At 40.6% G+C, this 22,391-nt stretch overlaps 1 protein-coding gene across 11 annotated transcripts in view; it reads left to right on the top strand.

Moving 5' to 3' along the window:
- DLC1 (DLC1 Rho GTPase activating protein) overlaps nucleotides 1-20,036 on the top strand; it is a 357,215-nt gene extending 337,179 nt beyond the window's left edge. For 8 of the 11 annotated variants that reach the window (XM_061585377.1, XM_061585378.1, XM_061585380.1 and 5 more), the window contains 10 exons: nucleotides 588-2,014; nucleotides 4,394-4,570; nucleotides 7,761-7,920; nucleotides 8,496-8,694; nucleotides 12,086-12,311; nucleotides 12,793-12,907; nucleotides 13,423-13,641; nucleotides 15,262-15,479; nucleotides 16,002-16,175; nucleotides 16,961-20,036. In XM_061585377.1, coding sequence (XP_061441361.1) covers nucleotides 588-2,014; nucleotides 4,394-4,570; nucleotides 7,761-7,920; nucleotides 8,496-8,694; nucleotides 12,086-12,311; nucleotides 12,793-12,907; nucleotides 13,423-13,641; nucleotides 15,262-15,479; nucleotides 16,002-16,175; nucleotides 16,961-17,081 — 3,036 coding nt within the window. In that variant the 3' untranslated portion in view covers nucleotides 17,082-20,036. Of the gene's footprint in view, nucleotides 1-587; nucleotides 2,015-4,393; nucleotides 4,571-7,760; nucleotides 7,921-8,495; nucleotides 8,695-12,085; nucleotides 12,312-12,792; nucleotides 12,908-13,223; nucleotides 13,333-13,422; nucleotides 13,642-15,261; nucleotides 15,480-16,001; nucleotides 16,176-16,960 lie in introns of those variants that run through there. The other 3 variants (XM_061585379.1, XM_061585383.1, XR_009757974.1) reach the window with 2 other exon arrangements.
- Nucleotides 20,037-22,391: the final 2,355 nt, after the last annotated feature.

The raw sequence follows: 22,391 nt of genomic DNA, 5'->3' as shown, positions 1-22,391 counted from the left end.
TCCCACTCTGTGCAATGGGGCTTACTCCAAGGCCAGGTGTCTTTGGAACTGCGGCCTTGTTAATTGGCCAAGACTTTGAAATGGAGTTGGGAATAACCCAAATTATTTGAGACTCTAGGTGACTACAGAATCCTGTGTAAGAAGTCTACCTAGAATTCCTTCCAATGTTTCAGAGAATGCTGGGATGCAACTATTAGACTGTACCATACCTTGTTGGTACCCCTAAAAACATTGCTGCCCCTGACAACTGCTTGTGTGCTCTGACCACCACCCTAGGTACTGGTGGACTGGAAACTGGACCAAACTATTACTTACTGGTACCTTTTATTTATGCATTTGTGTATTTATTTAATTTTCTATGCTGCCCTTCACTAGCAGTTGTCAATAGACTAGTAAAAACATTAAATATATAAAACACTACAAAAATAGTAGAAGTAGCCATTAAAACAAACACATACAATTATCATAATGGGTGAAACTATAAATGACTTTCCCTGATGTTGTGTTTTGGTTTGAAATGAACTAACTTGCCATTGGTTGTTTTTGTGTTTGTCCATCCTTGTTATGGGTTTCCTGTTTTATTGCAGAGTGATGATTCGGATGAAGATGAGCCTTGTGCAATAAGTGGCAAGTGGACTTTCCAGAGGGACAGCAAAAGGTGGTCCAGGCTTGAGGAATTCAATGTTTTCCCTCCAGTGCAAGATGTGAATCCCTCATCCCTCGAAGAGGCTCGTCCCAGCAGTGCAGCCAGTCATGAAAGCATGCTGACTGACCACAGCGAGCACCAGGAGATAGCTTCCGTCCATAGCATCAGCAGTAGCAGCAGCCATACAGCTGCCTCCCAGAATGAAGCACCCACCACCAGAACCAATTCTGTCATCAGTGTTGGCTCCTCAGGCAACCTTGTGGCAAATGAGGATTCCTTCAGCAGCTTACCCTCGCCAAAAGAGCTGTCGACCTTCAGTTTCAGTGTGAAAGCTAATGAGAAAAATGCGAAGTCCAAAACAAGAAGCCTCTTAAAGAGGATGGAGAGCCTAAAACTAAAAAGTTCCCATCATGGTAAAAACAAAGCCCCTTCGAAGCTTGGCCTTATCATCAGTGGGCCTATCTTACAAGAAGGCGTAGATGAAGAAAAATTAAAGCAACTGAATTGTGTAGAGATCTCCACCCTCAATGGCAATCACATCAACGTCCCAATGGTACGTAAAAGAAGCGTCTCCAATTCCACCCAGACCAGCAGTAGCAGTAGTCAGTCAGAGACCAGCAGTGCGGTCAGCACCCCAAGCCCCATCACAAGGACACGTAGCCTTAGTGCCTACAATAAAAGAGTGGGAATGTACCTTGAAGGCTTTGATCCTTTCAACCAATCAACATTCAGTGATGTCATGGAGCAAAATTTTAAAAACAGGGAGGGCTTTGCAGAAGACACTGTCTTCTTCATTCCTGAAGACCACAAGCCTGGAACTTTTCCCAAAGCACTCTCCAATGGTAACTTTGCTCCATTGGAGAACAGCACTTCAGTGAACTGGAGAACAGGGAGCTTTCATGGGCACAGCCATCTCGCCCTCAGGAGGGAGAACAGTTCCGACAGCTCCAAAGATCTGAGCACTGGGAAGAGACGCAGTTCCTCCAGCTCCATGTGCAGTCGCCTCAGTATTTACGACAATGTTCCAGGCTCTATCCTGTATTCCAGCACAGGTGATCTGGCTGATCTTGAGAATGAAGACCTCTTTCCCGAGCTTGATGATATTCTGTATCATGTAAAAGGCATGCAGAAAATAGTAAACCAGTGGTCAGAGAAATTTTCAGATGAAGGAGATTCTGATTCAGCCCTAGATTCCATTTCTCCATGCCCTTCATCTCCCAAGCAGATCCTCCTTGATGTGGACAATGATAGGACAATACCCAGTGACCTTGACAGCACAGGAAATTCATTGAATGATACCGAAGAGCCTACAGGGATCCAGGAAAGAAGAGACTCTGGGGTAGGAGCATCATTGACACGCTCCAACAGGTCAGTGAACACAAGCTTTTCACTGTATATGTATTGGTATACACGTGTGTGCTGAAAGTAGTGTGTCAGTTTTTGAAATTATTATTGAGAAGGGAATGTGAAGTGCTGTCTAATTTTATTATTTATGTATTTATTTGACTGATTAGTCACTTACTACAAAAAGTCTCTAACCAACTTATATAAATGCTAAGAGCTCTAAATGCATAACGTAAACCAAAATAATACATTTCAATAAAACGATGTCCATAACTCCCAGCCCACTCTTAACAACAATTCTTCAAGGCATTTTTCAGTGTAACATCACAAACTTCAAAATGGCATGCACAAAAGCACCAACCTGTAAAATCAGCAGCATGAACAAACCTCAGCTCACAGTTCCCAAAGGCCTTGCAGAATATAAACCTTTTTTTTACCATGTTCCTAACAGTTGTTGCCGCTTCGTGTTATCTTCATCTCATTCTGAGTTCAAGATGCAGTTTAAGTTTTAAGTGCTGGATTTACAAACATATGTTGAAGAGTGAGTACAGAATTCTAAATACAAGTAGTAGTGACTGGAAAAATCTATATATGTTTGTTTCTAGAAACAATATGTTTCTGGATTGGGTTATGGCAAATCGCAGTGTGCCCAAGTAGGCAGTTATAGTGTCCTGTCAAATACTCAAAACAAGTCAGAACAGCTGTTTTTTGCCTTCTGCATTAACCCAGATATTGGGTCACCTCATAACTTGCCCAAGCATGTCTAGGTGTGCTCAAGCGATGATATTCAGCGTTAATGCATGCTTCTCTAGAGATGTGCACAAGGGTGGCAGAATTTAGTCTTCAGATTATTAATCCAGTGATTTGAGCACCTGAGATGGTTATAGAGACCTTTAATAATTGTGTATTCTGAATGTTGTGCTGTTTTGTTTTGTCCATTGCATGTTAATAATAGGCAGGTGTTTCATTAGCTTATTCCAGAGGTGTTAAACATAGCTGCATTTGGAGTTTTCGAAATGGCCCCCAGCAATTTAACCACACTCCACATCAGCCTTCGCTAGCTGCATTGGCTGGGACTGATTGGAGTTGTGGTCCAACGCATCTGGAGGGCACCAGGTTTGCAAAGGCTTCTTAATGTTTTTATATGTTTAAAATGTTCTACTTTTTTAATGGCCTTTTGTTGCTGCTACTTTGTTTACCGTCCTGGGCTCCTGTGGGAGGAAGAGTGAAATAGAAATGTATACTAATGATGTATATCAGCTTGCTTGAGGCAAGCCAAGATATGAGGCAGGCAAGAGATCAAGGCCTTGGGTGGCACTGGATCCTCTTTCAAAGCATTTTCTCTTGCTTGTTCTTGCACTGCTTTCCTGCGTGGGATTTTTTTTCTTTTAAATGAAAAAAAATAGTTGCAGTAGGTTGCAAGCATCAAGAAGAGCAGTTTGTGGTATTTATGTTCATGAAACTGAACTGGAGCTGACACGTTCTTAGAAGTTATGGATGTGTCCTCTGGGCATCTCCTGGATGGGAATTTGGCGTTTTAATTCATTTGTGTTGTGCACTCCTGGCTTAGGTGATGACGGATGCTACAACGTGTCCATGAATCACAACTAAACATCTTGATTTTTCTAAGACGACCAAGTCTGTTGCACCTCTGGTGAATTATGATGGGGTTTTTTTTACGCTTGGAAATGGTAAATCAGAGGCTGGATAGAAATGAAGGCCCATAGTTCCCAAAGCTGCTATGTACTTTTTTAGGGAGGCATGGGTAGTTACTAGTGGAGGCATCATTCAGCCAAGTTCTTAATGTCCATCATTGGGATAAGAGAGTGTGCTGGTCTCCCATCATCCCAGTTTGAACACTGGAGTTGGCTTATGTTTATTGAATGTCAACTAGGAGGTCAAATGGCAACCTCTATTTTTTTCATAAGGTGTTCGCTTCATGGAATGTCTGATGAGAAATTCAGTTCACAACATAGACCTAAATGGTGCTGGTCCTTCTCAAGATGTGCTGCCAATTGGAGTGGCCCAAGCCACTTATCTTTTCCTTCTGATTTGTGCTGCAGTGAAAGTTTGAGAACTGTTAGCCTCAATGCAAGAACCTAGGAAAAGTGGGTTCTCAAGAGTTTGGTTTGCCTACAGTTCATGTTAGTAGCAGCAACAGTGCAAATGACTATCTTATGATAGTGCCTTGGAGACCCTTTATAAATACAAGATTTATACAAACAATAAACAAACAATGAGCTCAGGCAGATTTTGCCTTCCAGTACTTTACACTTCAGTTCAGCTGAGTCGCTATGCACTTTGTGCAAGGCATATAGAAGTGTCTAACATCTGGGGTTGCTTGGCTTTCCACTTACTTTGACCTGTAACCACTAAAAGCCTCCTTTTCCCCCTCTCCTAAAGGCACAGAATGAGGTGGCACAGCTTTCAGAGCTCCCATCGACCCAGCTTAAGCTCAGCACTGCTGCAGATTGACTGTCAGTCCGTGGCGCAAATGAACCTGCTGCAGAAATATTCCCTCTTGAAGTTAACTGCCTTCTTGGAGAAATACACGCCTTCCAATAAACATGGCTTCAGCTGGTAAGGAGCTGCAAATATCCACAGGAAGCTAGTCAGAACCTACAAGCAGTAAAATTTGAAGTGTTCTCTCTTTCCTGCTGAAAGCCAACTGATTTTTTTTTTTGCTTTTGCAGTGTTACACTGCATGTGAAAACTGATAAGACTTGGGTTTTTGACATGTCTCAAGGGATGGATATTCACAGTTGAGGGGCAGGACCTCTCTGTATGCTGTCACAGGCCTAGCTTGGTAACAGACAGAACACCTTCTTAAATTTATCTTTAAATATTGGGTTGGAATGTATTTACACCTGTCATGTAGCAGTTAATACCAGTTAAAGGCCATTGGGAAATCCTGCATTGCCTTTTCGCTACATAGGATCATAAGACAGCCATAAGTGCAATCTAAGTTTTGTGGGGTGTTGTTGTTTTCAATTCTGCTACTACTTCACCATCTGGTCTTGTCTCCTTCTCCCTTACCCTGGGACTTACAGAGAGTTTTTTTAAACTCCAGCATCAAAGCTCCTCCTGTTCAAAGGTTGTTATTATGGGAGCTGCACTAAATACAGAAGTTGTTTGTTCTGAGAGACAGAAATAAGTATTGACCAGTTTCATCCTTTGGTGCTTTGGATTCTCAATGGACATCATAACGTGTGTTTCTTTTTACATTCCACTGCTGTGTGTTGTGAAAAAATGACAACGCTGCATCTACTCATATCAGTGACACCGTATGTCACACTGTGTGGAATGAGGTGGGGTGGTTGCACGGGGCAAATTAGTCATTCATAAACCTGCAGTGTTGTTTACATAGCTGTACTATGAATTTAGAATTTTCTTAGGTTTGTTTGCTGTGCTAGCATTTGCTTTGTACACCAACCTGCTTCTTAACTCATCTCGATTTAAAACTCAAATAATTTTATTAAGTGAAGTAGCAGGGCTTTGGAATTTTTGCGGGTAGATTTTTCCGACTGGTCAAAACCAAATGGAAAGGCCTTTTACCAAAGTGGGTGGGTGTAGTGACAGAGAATGAAGCGGGGGGAGTGTGCCTGAAAGGTCATTTGTTGAACTGAAACTTGTTGCTGGCAAACGGCAATGTATTACATCAGTTTCCTGCTGCGACACAGGCTGGTGGGTGGTGGGACGGGTTTGAGGGCTTTCTAAAGCGAGTGGTTAACATACAAAAAGCTCATTGTTCACATGTCTCTCTTTCCCTGGAGTCCTAAAGAAGCAAGATTATAAAGGGTCATTGACTGCTAGATTTGTGTTTGACTCTTACAGGTTTTGACATGGCCACCCTCATTCTGCCTGTACCTTTTAGGCTAGGCAGATTCTGGTATACAAAGTTAACTAATTAACTGAAAAGACCCATCTGTTAATGGAAGGATTCATCTTTTCATTGATATAATCAATGTATTCTGTAGCCACACATTATACATTTACGATACAACCAACTTAATTATTTTGGCATGGCTGTTCTCAAGGAGTCATCACCTACTTGATGTAAATCAAACCACTGTATTGCAAGAGATGAAAAAGATAAGATCTGCCACCTGCGTGGAGGTTTTATTACCAATGGTGATGTTGTGACCATTTCATAATACTCTTTATTTGAACAATCTGCTGAAAGTTATTTTTCTAAACATCCAAATGGAAAACACACACACGCATTTATTCAGGAGGGAGATTATATTAAGTGCATCTCAAAAATGCTGTCTACTTGACATTGGAATATTGGCTACAATTGTTTTCCTAACTTGACTGTTTAGTTAAAGACGTGGTAGTTAGCTGGTGGTGGTGTAAAAATCTAGGACTTTAATCTCCTAAAGCGTTAAATTGCTGGAGGTGCAAGATAATGGCATATTTGTGTGTTTGGTTTTTTGTGGCGCTTCTGATATGTTACTGTAAAAGAGAAGGAAGGGCTGTGATGTTCCTATATTAATGTATATATGGTAAGTGTTGTTGTTTTAGAAGATACATGGTAAGTGGAGTGAAAGAGGGGGAGTGAATGGGCAATAGAATGCTTGATGATTGGCTGAATGTTTAAAATGGCTGACAGTATAAATGAAAGGATGACAGGTAAATCTGGGTGAATGTGAGGTGGTAAATTGTGGAATAGGGGGGAGAAGAGAAAGAGTGGATTGCTTGGTGGGGTTTGAGAGAGTTGTTTGCCAGGAGAGAGTGAAGAAGGAGGGGGGTGGAGTTCAGATTAGTGTTGAGTAAAACCATATGCTTATGTGCCTTAAGAAGAAATCTTGTTAATCTTGTTAGCTTTGTTATCTTTAATAAATACTTAATTTGGTTTACCAAAGGCCTGATCCTTGGCTGGAGTTTCACAGACCAGAAGGGAGGGTAAGGTAATGACCAAGGCTGAAGGGGAACTGTAACAAATGGTGGCAGCGGTGAAGAGAGTAACAATACCAGTATTCAGAGTCTCTGGGAATACTAGTATTGGGACGTTACTGGTGGTTGCCTAGCAGGGGGATCTGTTGAGATCTGTGCTAGAGCGGATAGGTAAACCATAAGAGAGTGCGGTCCGGACTGGTGGAGTCCCTGGTGGTGCCTAGAGACAGGCAGTAACCACGAGCAGGTAGGAACCTGACAGGGAGAGCCAGGGAAGGACGCATCACAAGGGCCACTTTAGTTTTTATTCTACATGAGTAAGACCTTTTGCTTTGTAGTCTCTCACTTCCTTCAGTGTTTGGGGTGGGGTGGTAGGCCTGATCAGTGCATGGATGGGAGACCACCTGAGAACCCTCCGTACTCTGCCTTGAGTTCCATGCTGAGGAACTGCAGGATGTAAATATGCAAAAACAGAAGTAGTACAATGCATATTTATTTAAATTTTAATTTAATTGGTTAATAATCTGGTGCCTAATCAAGTAAATAGTCTTTGTTCACATGTCTGTCATTGACAGCACTGGTAAAACCTTTACAATCTGTTTGGGGCTCTTCACCTAATATTACACCTACTTTGAGGGTGCTTTCCTTTGTGTCTTTTTGTTAACATGGTGAAATATTGTGAATTCAGTGCCACAATCAGGATTTCTGTACTGATATTCACAGTGAATCAAGTAGATGTTTTCTGATGTGCTGCTTATTCCGCAGCCCACAGTTGGAAATAGAAATGTGTGGCATGTATTTGAAAGAGAGAGCATCACACAGACATACCACTTAGAACGCTATTAATCTTGATCAAATTTCTTCTCCTCTACAGGGCTGTGCCAAAGTTTATGAAAAGGATAAAAGTCCCAGATTATAAAGACCGAAATGTGTTTGGTGTTCCCCTAACGGTTAATGTCCAACGTACAGGACAGCCTCTTCCACAGAGCATTCAGCAAGCCATGCGATATCTTCGCAATCACTGCCTAGATCAGGTTTGACTCTGCATTGCAGCCTGCAAAATTTATTTTCACATTGATTCGCTGGTCCTTTCGTTTGCTTGTTTAGTTTTGCTTCTTGTGTGATAGTTAGATTGATACCTTTGGGATTGGAATATCAGCTCCAAACAGAAGAACAATTCCAGCAGCAATCATTCTTCCCCATCCCAAATTAATGAGTCTCTAACAAATAGCGCTATGTAGTACTACTCCAGACCTCAGGTGAGACAGGGATGAGGAGGAGTCATGCACTGAATATTCTTTCACATGAGGATAAACTACTTACACTTGGAAAGGCAGAAGTTTCTCCTTGATACCCTATAATATCTTTCTCCCTGATTGTTTGACATGAGGGACATTCAAACATGTTACCTTCCATTTAAACCTGATGTTAAAGAATATGCAAAGGACCACGCAGCATACTTTTTGTTCAAAAAAACAGATATTGTTTTTGAAATCCATCTAGAACTCTGGTTTTAGAATCTCCACCTGTTATTAATTGCAAGCACAATATAGCTTCAAAAACACATCCCTGTTCTGTGCAAGGTATACATCTTTCTTTCATCACACAGGTTGGACTTTTCCGAAAATCTGGAGTCAAGTCAAGAATCCAGGCGTTACGTCAGATGAATGAGAGCTCAACAGGCAAAATAAATTATGAAGGGCAGTCTGCTTATGATGTGGCTGACATGCTGAAGCAATATTTCCGTGATCTGCCGGAACCACTCATAACCAACAAACTCTCAGAGACTTTCTTACAGATTTACCAATGTAAGTCATGGATTGTTCATAGTTTCATTTTTAGCCATGCCCAAATAACTACCTCTCCTTCCAATATATTGTTTGTCAAGTTTGGGACTGGAAACCAAATGTAGCTTCATGTAAGTTTTTAAAAAATATTTACAGCAACATACTCTCTCCCCCCCTCTCCTTCCCTCCCTCCCCAGACATTCCCATATTCCACCACCCATTCCCTGTAACACCAGCAAAGAGGGACTGAACAGGGTTTTAGGCACTGCAATAGAAAAAGAGATACACAAACATGCACTCTCTCTCTCACACACACACACATACAAAAGGTTGAGGGCGGGATGAATGTAGATGAGCTAATTTTGTGTCAGCTGTTGTCCATGTAAGTATGAAAAAGCATCTTATGGTTATTACATGTGGTATTCAATGCTAGTTCTACTCAGAGTAGACCATTTGAAGTTAATGAACATGACTAACTTGGGTTCATTAATTACAGTGAGTCTACTCTGAATAGGGCTAGTACTGAATACAACCCATAATTGCCATTTTTACTGCAATAGTGTCTGGCCCCCTACAGACAAAAGATTTTGGTTCTGGGACCACAGCTTTATCTCTCAGCGATTTCATTTCTCCACAGTTTAGCTTTCTGTACCAAGATGCTATGGGATCTCTGAGAAAACTCTGCAGAAGAGTCCATCAAATGATGTCATGTGTTATCCTGCCAGTAGCATTTCATCTGTTAATTTTGGGAACAGCAGCATCCCCATCCCATAGAAATGATGGAGACGAATCAACTTGTCACTATGTTGAATAACAAAAAAAACCTCTGCAGTTCTTGTGTGGTCTCCAGTGGTGTCCATTCACTAACAGAAAGAATCTGTCAGTGGAATGGGGGAGGAGATTATTTTTGGTTTCCCCATCCTGCATCCCCCTGCCCCCAATCTGCTCCAGAGGGTCCCCCAGTCTGAAGTGGGGGGTTGAAGTGGAGTGGGGAATTGCTGAATATTGCCTCCCTCCCTCATTCTGCTGATGGATTCCTTCCATCCGCAAACAGACACAATTGGATACCATCCCTTTAGTTTCTGGCATCTATTGTGTAGCTCCCTCTGAGTTCACCATGTACGAGGGCTTTTCAGTATGTAAATCTGATTAACAGGTGCAACTAATCAAACAAAGCTTTAATCACAGATTGAAATCCCATGCCTTTGCCTGGTCAATCACCAGGCAAAGGTTTCAAAGAGCTGAAAATCCTGAAAAGATTAGGTACTTGTAGGCTACACAGATGTGTGTCCCTATGCTGGAAATTTAACAGTGAGGTTTCCTCCCAGTTTGTATCTGTAACTAGTGCAGAGTTTACCTTGCAACGTGAAACTAGTATAACCCTCTTTTCTAAACATAAGATCAGTTTCACTGGTGGAAGTAAGATGCTTTCCTTGAGTGCTCGGTAAAGTGGAAAGGCAATTTAACACCTTTAAAAAAAAAAAAAAGGAACCACAGATAACAGAAGCAGACAGTGCTCATTTTATATTGCACTACCCTCTCAATGCCATGATGACCAGGGGGTATTGAGGCAGTGGAAGGCATTCTACCACCACCTGCCACTTAGAGTGTGTCTACTATCAATAGGAGAGACAGTGTGGTGTAGTGGTTAACATGTTGGGCTACAGCCTGGGAGACCAGGGTTCGAATCCCCACATAGCCATGAAGCTCACTGGGTGACCTTGGGCCAGTCACTGCCTCTCAGCCTCAGAGGAAGGCAATGGTAAACCCCCTCGAATACCACTTACCGTGAAAACCCTGTTCGTAGGGTCACCATAAGTCGGGATCGACTTGAAGGCAATCCATTTCATTCACTATCAATAGAGATGTGCTCTGCCCAGTCTTGCAGTCCGTAGTATCGACATACAGATAGTGAAAATTACCAATAGATAGACTCCAGTAACGTGCACTTGGGTCTGCTTTTCTGTGACATTGTACCAGTCTATATATTATACTCATTTGCTTCGAGGGGAAACCATAATACTGTGAATGGCACAGATGTATCTTGTATTATCTGCATATTAGCCTAGTGCAGCATTCCCCAACCTTGTGTTTCCAGGTGTTGTTGGACTGCAACCCCCGTTATCACAGCCAGCTTGGCCAGTAGTAAGGGATGATGGAAGTTGTAATCCAACAAGATCTATGGATCCAAGGTTGGAGAAGGCTGGTTTAGTGGTTCTTGAGATGTTAGAGCTTGTCCATGCTGTGTAAGTCTACTCTGCTTTCAGCTCTACAGCAACTCAGTACCAACAATCTAGACAACAAAGCCTACAGGGACACTTGCATACGGCTGCAACCATGAGGCCTGCATGATGCATGCCGGTCATTGTAGATTGAGGCACTAATCCAACACTACCATTAAGGAAGGGGAATAAAATGTGACATTTCTGGACCCTCTTAAAACAAACACACACACCCCACTATAACAAGGCAGATGGGGCAAATAGTGGGAGCACCATAAATCCATTGAGAACCCTCTGTTATTCAGCCTACCCCTTGTGTCTTGGCTAGTGATGAGAGGAAAGATCTACTTGCCTCCAGATCTTATCCTTCCCTGGAACTTTGTGCCCTTTTTTTACGTATCCACACCCCCAAGTGAAGTACATCCCACAATCGGAGAACCACTAAATAAGCCTCTTGAGTGCCTTTTGGATATTTTTCCTCCTCTTGTGCAGCAAAACAAATCAACATCTCTCACTATTTTGTCCCACCCTTCCAGATCTTATAAAAAGGAAGTCAAAATTTGCTATTGAAAGTATTTGTTATGCTCTGTAACCATGGAGCTATGTGATAGTATGAGGCTGTACATCAGTGATGACTTTTCCGTCTTTCACTACATCATTGTCCAATGAAGCAATCCTCTCTGCTTATGGAAGCACCGTCTGGATATTTTGTGGTGCCAAAGCTGAGAACAGTTTTTAAGGTCTATTTATTTTAATTGCCTCCCCAGATGAGGAATGTGTTTCGCTGGTGTGTACGAATTTTTGTTGGAGTCCAGGTTGGCTGAGCTTAGTGTTTTCATATTCGCTGCCACCCATGTTCATAAACTGAAGGACCCCAATCTAATTTAACAGCTCTTTTAGCAAGTCTGTAGAAGTGTGTGGTTCTCAAAATTAAATTCTAAATTTAACTCTGGAATATGCACAGCTTTGTTTTACTGTTGAGTCTCTTGCTAGGCAGGAAATACCTGAGGGTAGTTAAGCTGTTGACAAAAAGAATCCCTTCGTTTGTGTTGTGAATGGTATGCAGCTCACTGAAGGAAGTCACTTCAGACTAAAGTAAAAAATATTTGAGGCTGGAGTTTGCTTTGGGATGCATTCATGCTATATGTGTGGAAAATCAATGACTTGAGAGTATTGCTAATCTTGTGCAGATGTGCCAAAGGACCAGCGTCTCCAGGCGATCAAGGCAGCCATTATGCTTCTACCAGATGAGAACAGAGAAGTCCTACAGATTCTCCTGTATTTCTTGAGTGACGTCACAGCTGCTGTGAAGGAAAACCAGATGACGCCGACAAACCTGGCTGTGTGCTTAGCGCCTTCTCTTTTCCACTTGAACACCCTCAAGAGGGAAAATTCCTCTCCAAGGCAGGTCTCCAGGTAGCTCAGCCCTGTGTCCTTTCCTGGTGACCTGGCTGGTGTTTTGACATGCACTTAAATAAGCCTTTCCTTAGGACTTTGAACTCTGTCCTCTTTTTTAAATCTCTCCACTTCTGGGGTAGTATAATCTCCACTGAACAGCATTGCGTTTAGCTGGACTTTGGAGAACAGAAAAGTGCTAATGGTTATGCCTGCAATGATCATTCACACATGCATGTCATTGCTTGATTCTGCATTGGGCATGATGATGAGCATGTGCCATGAAATCTCTTAAATTCATCTGGACATTCCATTACAAACAAACAAGTGATTGAAAATGAAGATCACGTTTAGACACAGAACACAAGATCTATCGTCAATATTCAGCCATGGTCCCTAGCTTTTCCATATTTATTTCTTCATTCACAGATGAGAGCACCTTGGCACTGCTATACATGCCTGTCAAATTTCCTTTCCTTAATTAATTGTGATGTGTTAACAGGGTGATGCAGAGGAAACAGAGTCTGGGAAAACCCGATCAGAAAGATTTAAATGAGAATTTGGCTGCAACACAAGGCCTGGGCCATATGATCGCAGAGTGTAAGAAGCTGTTTCAGGTGAATATTTTGCTATACAATTATTTCTAGCGTCTTTTAATCTCGTGCATATGCTAAACTGTATTTTTTAGTTCTTAACACCACATTACCCTGTTTGCAACTAGTCTCGTGGGAGGGCCACTTTTAATACGGGTTGAGGGGGCAAGTCTCAAACCTGCACCACTCCACCTTTAAAATACTTTGCCAGCCATTGCTGGTGGAATTGTGCGTTTTGCCTTTAGAATGGCAACTGGGGAACTAGAAGAAATCCTCAAGGATTTGGCCCAAGACCACTAGTTGCTGACCCTAACATAACATGTACTATTTGTAACACCAGGAATGACTAACCTGTGGCCTTCCAGATGTTGTTGAAGTCCAGTACCCAGAATGGCCAGTCATCAGGGATGATGAGAGTTGTAGTATTAGCTGCGTCTCAACAGCCACAGGTTAGCCACCCCTGGTCTAAACAAATGAAATAATAATGTCTGTGGTTGTGAACCTCAACTGTGTTATTCCTCTTGTTCCCATACCCACAGATCCCTGAAGAAATGAGCAGATGTCGAAATTCATATACAGAACAAGATCTTAGGCCTGTGAGCTTGGAGGAACTAGGCCAAACTAATAACTCTGAGCCTGCAGACTATCGTTTTTACATCCAGGACTGTATGGATGATCTGCTCAAGGAGATTAAGGATAAATTTAAAGGCTGGGTCAACTGTTCCACCTCAGAGCAAGCAGAACTTGCTTACAAAAAGGTATATTAGCACAACTCCAGGACTATTGTTAGATCGCAATGCATTTCATATAGAAAGAGAAAGTCAAATTGCAGAGAGTGCACATTTTGAAAAAGGGGGGAATTAAACTTGTAAAACTTAAGTAACATTCCCATTCACAAGAGCTTCTCTGTAAAGTGAGAACAATGGAGCAAACTGATCTGATCTAAAATCATTTTGTAGAGCTACCAGCAAAATGTTAAGTTAGAGCCAATTTTTAAATCATCCAAAGTTATTATAGTTCAGTGAGCGTCAAACCAGCATAGCCTTTTATGCGTCAAAATGATATGTGGAAGTTAACTGAGAGACAGCATAGAATTGGAGGTCAGGCAGCATAGAACCAGAGGTCTTTTCCAAGCAGAAGCTAGCTTACATATGTATTCAGAAGCCTCTTGTTGACTGCAGCAGTAGTATTCTTGCCCTCCTCCTCCAGTACTGCTGCCACTGCCTGCTCACTTGCCCTCTAGCAACAATCCTTCTGGCAGCAGCAGTAGAGACAAAAGAGCTGTAGCAAAAGGGAAGCTGTCAAAATGAAAAGCAACTGCAATCATCCAAGGTCTTTTGACCACGTGATTTCTGCGTTTGTGTTGGAATTGCTTTTTAATATGTTTTTTAACCTTTTTTTAAAAAAAAATGTTTTTAACCTTTTTAAAAAAATAAGATGTTTTGAAAGCTGTTTCTAAAAAAGTTTTTAAAGATGTTTTATTTTAATGTATTTTAAAGTTTGCTTTTATGATGTTTTAAAGTGTTTTTAGTGCTTTTGTTTGCTGCCCAGCGCTCCTGCTGGGAGGAAGGGCGGGATATAAATCAAATAATAAATAAATAAATAAATAAATAAATAAAATTTCCTATGTGGAAAGGACCATAGGTTATAATCAGGATTCAGTTTTTCACTCTCATTCTTTAACTGCGTAATCCTAACCCTGTCTGATTAGAAGTAAATCCAATTAAATACAATAGAGCTTACTCCCAGGTAAGTGGAGTTAGAATTGCAGCCTTACCTTCACAATAAGAGACTGAAGTCAGTGTATCAATCCAGAATAAGAGCATTGAGAACAAGATTCTATGGATGCCATCCACAAATCATAACTTGGAAGTTTGGCAGTAACTCTATTATGTCTTGCATTGTTTTATGCAGCGCAGAGATGCTTTCATAATACATATCTACCAAGATAATGACACGTCCATTTATTTTAGACCTTTCCACTTTCATTCATTACAAAAAATGAAAAAAGAGTTGGAAGGTGACTTACCAAGGTTTCTAAAATGACCATTTGTGGTTGTTACTGTGAATTGATTGTCTCATTTTGTTTATACAATGTGATGTAGATGCACCCTAGTTTGTTAAAGCAGGTCCTTGTTAGGATTGTTTTATGAATTATATCTCTCTATATCTAACAATATTGCCAACTCGTGATTTTCATCATGGCATTGGGATAGTCAGAAATTAAAAAGGGGGGCTTTATTCCTTGCGTTGTTTTCATCTTGGTTCAATTTTACATTTACTCTTTAAAGATGAATCTGGTTTAAAGGGCTGTCTTATCAAGATAGTTAACTATGTACGCATATAACTCAGATCTCCATGGCAATGATGTTTTCCAGGTTTCTGAGGGTCCGCCTCTCCGGTTATGGAAATCCACTGTTGAAATCCCTGCAGTTCCTGAAGAGATCTTAAACCGTTTACTTAAAGAACAGCATCTTTGGGATGAAGATCTTCTGGATGCTAAAGTGATAGAGACTTTGGATAGTCAGACTGACATATATCAATATGTACAAAATAGCATGGCACCACACCCAGCCAGAGACTATGTAGTCCTAAGGTAAATTTACAGATTTTGTCCCCAACAGATTTGTGAAGGAGGAAGCTTCTGAAAAACTTTAAAATTTAGCAACTGAAGTACACCCAGATATATTTTTCATCTTCTTTTGTAACTTTTAAAATCCCACCCCCCTTGAAATGTTGTATGAAACCTATATCCAAGCAAGCTCTTCATTTCAGAATTTTCTAAATGGTCAATCAGATGATTTCAGAAATAGATAATACCTGGCCAGTATAGACAAGCTATAGGGTAGATGATGATAATGATTTATTTAATTTAATCCGAACAGTGTTGACTTCCAAGGGTTTTTTTCATTTAAATGATTTGGGAACATTTACAACTTTATAAACTTTACAAATGTCAAATTTGCAATGTACATTGATGTGTTTTTAACTTCCTCTTGGATTGACTTATTTTGTGAGTTACCCTGTAATGTCAGGTCTATTGCCTGTAAACAATAAAAAACTGACTGACTGGCATCCAATCAACCTTTTGCTATAAAGCTGTACTTGTTCTTAACAGGACTTGGAGGACAAATTTATCTAAGGGGGCTTGTGCACTATTAAGCTCCTCAGTGGACCATGACCGAGCTCCAGTCCTTGGTGTTAGAGTGAATGTGCTCTTGTCCAGGTATCTCATTGAACCTTGTGGCTCTGGAAAATCCAAACTCACCTATATGTGCAGAATTGATTTAAGGTAACCCCCCTACACACACACTTCTCTTCTGTTATGGGTGGTGGTGGTCGTCGTCTTTTAACCTCCTGTTATTGTCACACCCTATTGGAAGAATTGAGCTGTAGTGTAGCCCAGTTTCAGCTTTGTAGTCCTTCTCCTTCCTCGTTTGTAGAAGAAATGATGATGGGTTTTAATCAATTAATTTTAATGTACAACTTCACAAACTTTACTTCTTGTGGCTCATGTAAGAACTAGAGATGTGCTAGAGATACAAAAAATGTTCTGAAGGAATTCCTCCATGAAGTCTGCTCCCCTCCTCTCGGGATCAGCATTGCAGATAACCCCCAAATCCCTCTCTCTAGCAGATTTTCAGTGCTTCCATTTGCTCTACCATGCTTCTTCTGTTTACAGTTGGATTTTTTGTGAATGCCTACTCTGCTCATAGTTACACTGTATCATGGGATTTGGAGTCTCAAATCACTGACAAACCAAGAATGTGATTGTCTCAGTGGTAGAGCATATTCTTTGCATGCAGAAGGTCCCAGATTTAATCTTGGCATATCCCCAGTCTGAAATCCTGCAAAGCTCCTGCCAGTCAGTGTAGAAAATACTGAGCTAGATGGACCAGTGGTCTGACTCTGTATAAGGCAGCTTCCTATATTTTTTAATTAGAATTCCCTCTCCTACCCCCCCCCACCCCAACTGAACACTTGTTCCTGGGATTTCTGTTCCGTTTCTGTTCTTATTTTTTCAAGTAAAGCCAACTATTACCAGCTTTAAGCATGCATTTTCTTTCTTTAAAACAGGGGCCACAAACCTGACTGGTACAAAAAGGCCTTTGGACACTTGTGCGCAGCTGAAGTTGTTAAGATCGGAAACTCTTTCAGTAATCAGAACCTTGAGACTAAAGAAGCAAAGTCCAGGTGACGACTGCAGCAGACCAATGTCGCCTCAACGTACATAGAAATTTCTAGGAACTGTTGATTGCTACAGAATGGGTCACGGGGTGGCCTGTTAAGTCTTGTCATGAAGAAAAAGTGTCTGAAATAGCTCTGAGATTCTTATTTAAGTGTCTGTGGCAATACCATACATTTTTAAAGCTGCTTCCTATCGGTATTAGGCCTATAGTGTAGGCCTTGACTGGAATATATTGGATGGTGCAACTTTTTTTTTTCTTAAGTACTGCTATACTATGTTGCTTAGACAGTATGAATTGCTTCTGAGAAGCAAAACTCTAAGACTTAAAAATATATTTCTGGAATATAGTGAAAATGATTCCTTCTTATATAATGTTAGCTTTATTGTATTCATCTGTATGCCATTTGTTGAGGGACCATTGCATCCACTGGATTTGTTGGCACTCTTCCATGGGTTCTCGCTAAAGCACGTGAAGGAAGGTTTGCACAGAGGCAGAGGTGTGTGAATGACTGTTGAATTGTTGAGCAGAGTAATAGAAAACAGAGTAGTAGAATTGGAGTGTCTGGGACACTCTGGAACATTTGGAAAGATTTTAATCTGTGATGGAGAGGTTGGTCTGTCCAACAGACCATCTTTGTTCTTATGTTCTGTAATTAGTCATATATATATATAAAAGGAAAATGGGGGCAGCCCCAAACATGGCAATGGAGCCAAAAGGCTCAACACCTGCCAATGAAGGTAGTTGAACTGAAGTGATTTAAAATGAATACCCAATGTATTTCAGCGTGCGTCTTTTGCATGGGCCTTGGGTTGTATCCAATAAAGTCATCCCATTAGCACAAGGACTTCTGCTTGCACACTGGAACTTCCCCTTCCTCTCTTCACCCTGCTCCAGAGGGCTGGAGGAATCCCTAGAACAGGTTTGGAAGGTGCACGGGGAAAGGAGAGGAAGGGGAAGTTCCATTGCGCAAGCAGAAATCCTTGTATGAATGGAACAACTTCTATAGATGGTTTTCCTATTTTAAAGCTCTCTGAATCTTTTCACTTGCATTACACCCAGGTAAATCTGGGTACACCCCAGAATACATACTAAACAGGGAGCTGTGGCGGTTCACAGCTTCCTCATGAGGGCACCTGCAGAAAACCTGTGTTTGCCGTGCTAATGCATTACATCAGTATTCAAGCTTAGGCCCCAGGGTTGATCTACAACTCCCATCATCCCCAGCCAGCTTAGCCCAATGGTCAGGGATGATGGGAGTTGTAGTCCAACAGCATCAGGGAACCCAAGCTTGAAGAACACTGTTTTACAAGTGGAATGTGTAGGTGTATACTTCAAAGCCTCATGGACTTGCACTTCAAAAAATAAAATGTTTGTGAAGTGACAGCACCGAGACTTCCACTTCTTAGATGCAGAGGGTCTCAGAATTAAAGTTCTTGAAAAAGATATAAGATAAAAGTATTGGGTATTTTTATTATTATTAAGCTCAACGCTTCCTCTCTTTTTGCTCACTGCATAAGCACCCGTTCAAAGTACTGGCAGGGGTCTTTTAACAATCCTCTCTTTTCAATGAATCTCACAGGAATAAACAGAACGCTTGCGGCATGAAAAGTAGAGCTGGAACTGCTTTCAGTAGTTTGAAAAGGCACCACTGGAAAATTTCATAACTGGAGCATTCTGAAGTTCTAAAGGAATTCAGTGTAGTAGATGCAGTGTTAGGAATTCAAAAGTGTCCACGTATTCCACTCCGCTGTAACCATATAACCTCATGTTATCCATCGGGGGAGGGGACTGCCACAATCTTCAGATTCTGAGGTTTGGCTAAGAAAGTGTACTTTGGCCATCAGAATGTGGTACAGTCTGAAGGACTGCACATTAGGATGAATGGGAGGTTCAGAGCAATGGGGCGTTCCATTCTGCAGGTTAATAGCTGTAACAAGAAAATCCAGTCCTATAAACTCTTCATCTCCTCCTCCATTTATTAAGGATAGCCTTAATAAATGAGCAACAACATCTAGAAAAGATATGTGTAGAATTGTGCTGTTTTGGCTTTCTAAAAAGCTGTAGATTAAACTGTCAGGTGTGTGTTTTCCATCAAAAAGTATTAATATATTTTTAAAGCACTCATGTTAACAATTAAAATTTCCCACACATTATCATAAGTGACATACATAGGAACCAAGGGATTCTTGATTTTTGCAGGGGGATAATTTTGGTGACAGATGTTACTGTATATATAACATATATATGACACATACAAAATATGCTCAAATGCTCTTAAAACATCACTTGCAATTCACTGTGGAAAATGAGAGATCCCCCCAAAAGCAGGATTTGGACCTTTGCTATGACTGTTGTATCCCTCCTACCAAAATCTGGCATGGTGTGAGTAAATCTGGCACCAGTGTGAGTAACGTGTGAATGGGGGGGAAATGTAAATTGGAAGATGGTTTTGTTTGAAGGAAAGACTTTTTACAGAGTTACCCATGCTTATAACAACCCCATTCTCCCCTAAATCCAGCCCGACCTCACTCTCTCCCCTAAATCCAGCCTTTTAAGCCTTCTGTAAAGACTGCTGCTGATGTGTTTCCGTCTTATTAAAAATGGAGTGAAAAATTAAGACAGTTGGTTCCATCTTGCTCACCCACCCACCCCAGAGAAAGGGCCTGTGCAACTTGTTGTTTGTCTTCTTTCCCCATCCCAGGGCAGTGACACAGCTGGAAACAGCCCTTTCTTACCATTGTCAGTATTATTTTTCAAGATAATGTGATGAAAAAATTGTGGTGTGTTAACAGATTGTGTCGTGTTCCTAGTAATTTCACTGTGTTTTATGTCTCTGTCTGTCTCATTTGTTCACACTCTGTTCTTTGCATGTTGCAGTAGGACATGCATGCTCCTTTTTTTTTTTTTTCAATAATTTTTATTCAGATTTTCATAAAACATACAAGACAAAATCATAAAACATTCAAAGACAAAAAACAAAATCAAAAATAGTTAAACAAAAAGAAAAAAAGAAAAGAAGAAAAAAAAAATAAAAAAAATAAAAAATAAAGAGTAAAATATTGACTTCCCATTTGTCAAAGATCAAATCAGTTATAAGTCTATAATATATAGCAATCCTGTCTCTTAAGTCATATTATAAAATCACTTTCCTCCAGTAGTTATCTTACTTAATCATCAAATCTCATAAACATTACTTTATTCTTTCCACAAAAAGTCAAAGAGAGGTTTCAATTCTTTAAGAAATATATCTATCAATTTTTTTTTCCAGATAAGCATATCGATTAATCCATCTCATTACTAATTATGATAATCTTATTGTCATAACCATAGTCAAAATAAACATTTCAATTAATCCATCACATCAGAATCTGTTAGGTTCAGTAATTTCAGTAGCCATTGTTCTATTATCTCTATTAGTTCCATTTTCCATCTTCCATCTTCAGTAGTCTTGTTAAGTCCAGTAATTTCAATATCCAATCTTCCATTATCAGTATTCCATAATAATCTTGCTGTCAAAGCCATAGTCATATAATAAGAGTCTGATGGGAATTACCTCTATCCCAAATATTTTCTTGCCATCCATTCTGAATAAGTTGCTGAAATACTGCTGTAAAATCATATCTCTGTTCTTTTTTTCAAAATACACTGGGTCATCTCTTAAAAGTTTTTCCATTGTCACATGGCTGCAGTTAATTCCATAGATTTTCTCTATATTGGGCTCCATCACATCATTCCAGTCCAGAAGATAATCCATGCCATTGATAACTTTATCTCTAGAATCTTCATTAATTTCTTCAGAGATAACATTGAGTTCCAAACAATAGATTTTATTTCTAAAGTCCATAGACTCCAAATCTTGTTCCTGTTCCACGTTTGTTCCAATCTCCGGGATCTCCTCTCTCACAGGGACCCCTATTCCAGTCTCCAGGGTCTCCTCTCTCACAGGGACCCCTATTCCAATCTCCGGGGTCTCCTCTCTCACAGGGACCCCTTCCAGGGTCACCTCTCTCACAGGGACCCTTATATCTTTAATCTCCTGCTTCATTTTACTCAATTCAATTTTCGTTATCTCAATCTCATTCATTATTCTCTGAAACATAGTTATTTCCAGATTCTCAGCCACTTTCTTAATTGCCATTTTAAAAGAAAAATATAGGAAAACCACTTCTTATTTCAGCAACAATTGGGTTAATACTCCAAACTTGGTGACATCACAGTATAAACAGAGCAGACAGCCTTATCTCTCCAATGGTTAAGTAAACAAAATGCAGTTCCCAGGATCGAAGCAATTAATGGCAATCGTCAAGAAACAGATTCGTCAAAATAAAATAGACCAAAAAGAGAGTAGTCTCAAAACAGTATAATATTTTTCAAAATAAAAATCTGGAATAGAAATCCCTCTTCTGTGTGTATCTTTAGAATGCAAATCCAGGACAGCTTTTTGCAACAAAAACAGAGATAAGCTATTAATTAGTGCGTAGCAGAGAGAAGTTACGGCTCCCCAGTGAGATGTCAAAAACCGATCAATCTGGCAAATCTCTTTTAAACAGCAACAATTTAAGTCAAGTAAAAGAAAAATATAGAAAGAAGGGTGCTTGCCTGTTAGTGCGTTCTCTCTTAGAAGATAAGATGAACGTTCGCTTTAACAGATAGAGCTTGCTGTTGAAAATCCGTCCCACCTTCGTCGGCTGGACCTCGTCCCATAAATTAATGAGATCTGGTCGTCCCAACAAAAATAGGCTTTGAGGTTAATCTCTTCGTTTCTCCCTACCCGGGAGAAGTTTAATCAGTCAAAAAAAAAAGAAAAAACTGACTGATATATCTGAATAAGCTTCTTTTGAGGCAGGAGCCCGTCTCAAAAGCAGGCACAGGCTAAGTCACCCTTCCCGGAAGTCAGGACATGCATGCTCCTGATCAGCTCAGGAATAATGAGAGAGAAGATTGGCAGTGAGGGACATATGCCAGGCCAGGGGATTTCCTTGTATGTTGAGCTGCTTGTAGTGGTTCAGAGAGAAGCTTCCTCATGATGTTTGTCTAATAATCACAGAGAAGGTTGCAGGGATTTTAGTACCTCTCTTGATGAGGGTCACTTCCTGTAATGAATCCGGGGTGAAGCCCTTTGTCCTTATAAGGAACACTGCCCAGGGTCAGGTATGGATTGGTACCAACTGTTCCAGAAGTGATCTGAGGGGAGAAGCTATTCTAGATCAGTAGTCAACTTTTTCAGACCTGGGACCCACCTTAAACTTAAACATGCATTTGGGGACCCATTTCTTATTCTTCCTTTATCATAGATTTGTATAGTGGTAGTGCTGCTG

Source organism: Rhineura floridana, chromosome 9 (assembly GCF_030035675.1).
Source record: "Rhineura floridana isolate rRhiFlo1 chromosome 9, rRhiFlo1.hap2, whole genome shotgun sequence".
Lineage (NCBI taxonomy): Eukaryota > Metazoa > Chordata > Lepidosauria > Squamata > Rhineuridae > Rhineura > Rhineura floridana.
This window is presented reverse-complemented; position numbering and strand designations above follow the sequence as displayed.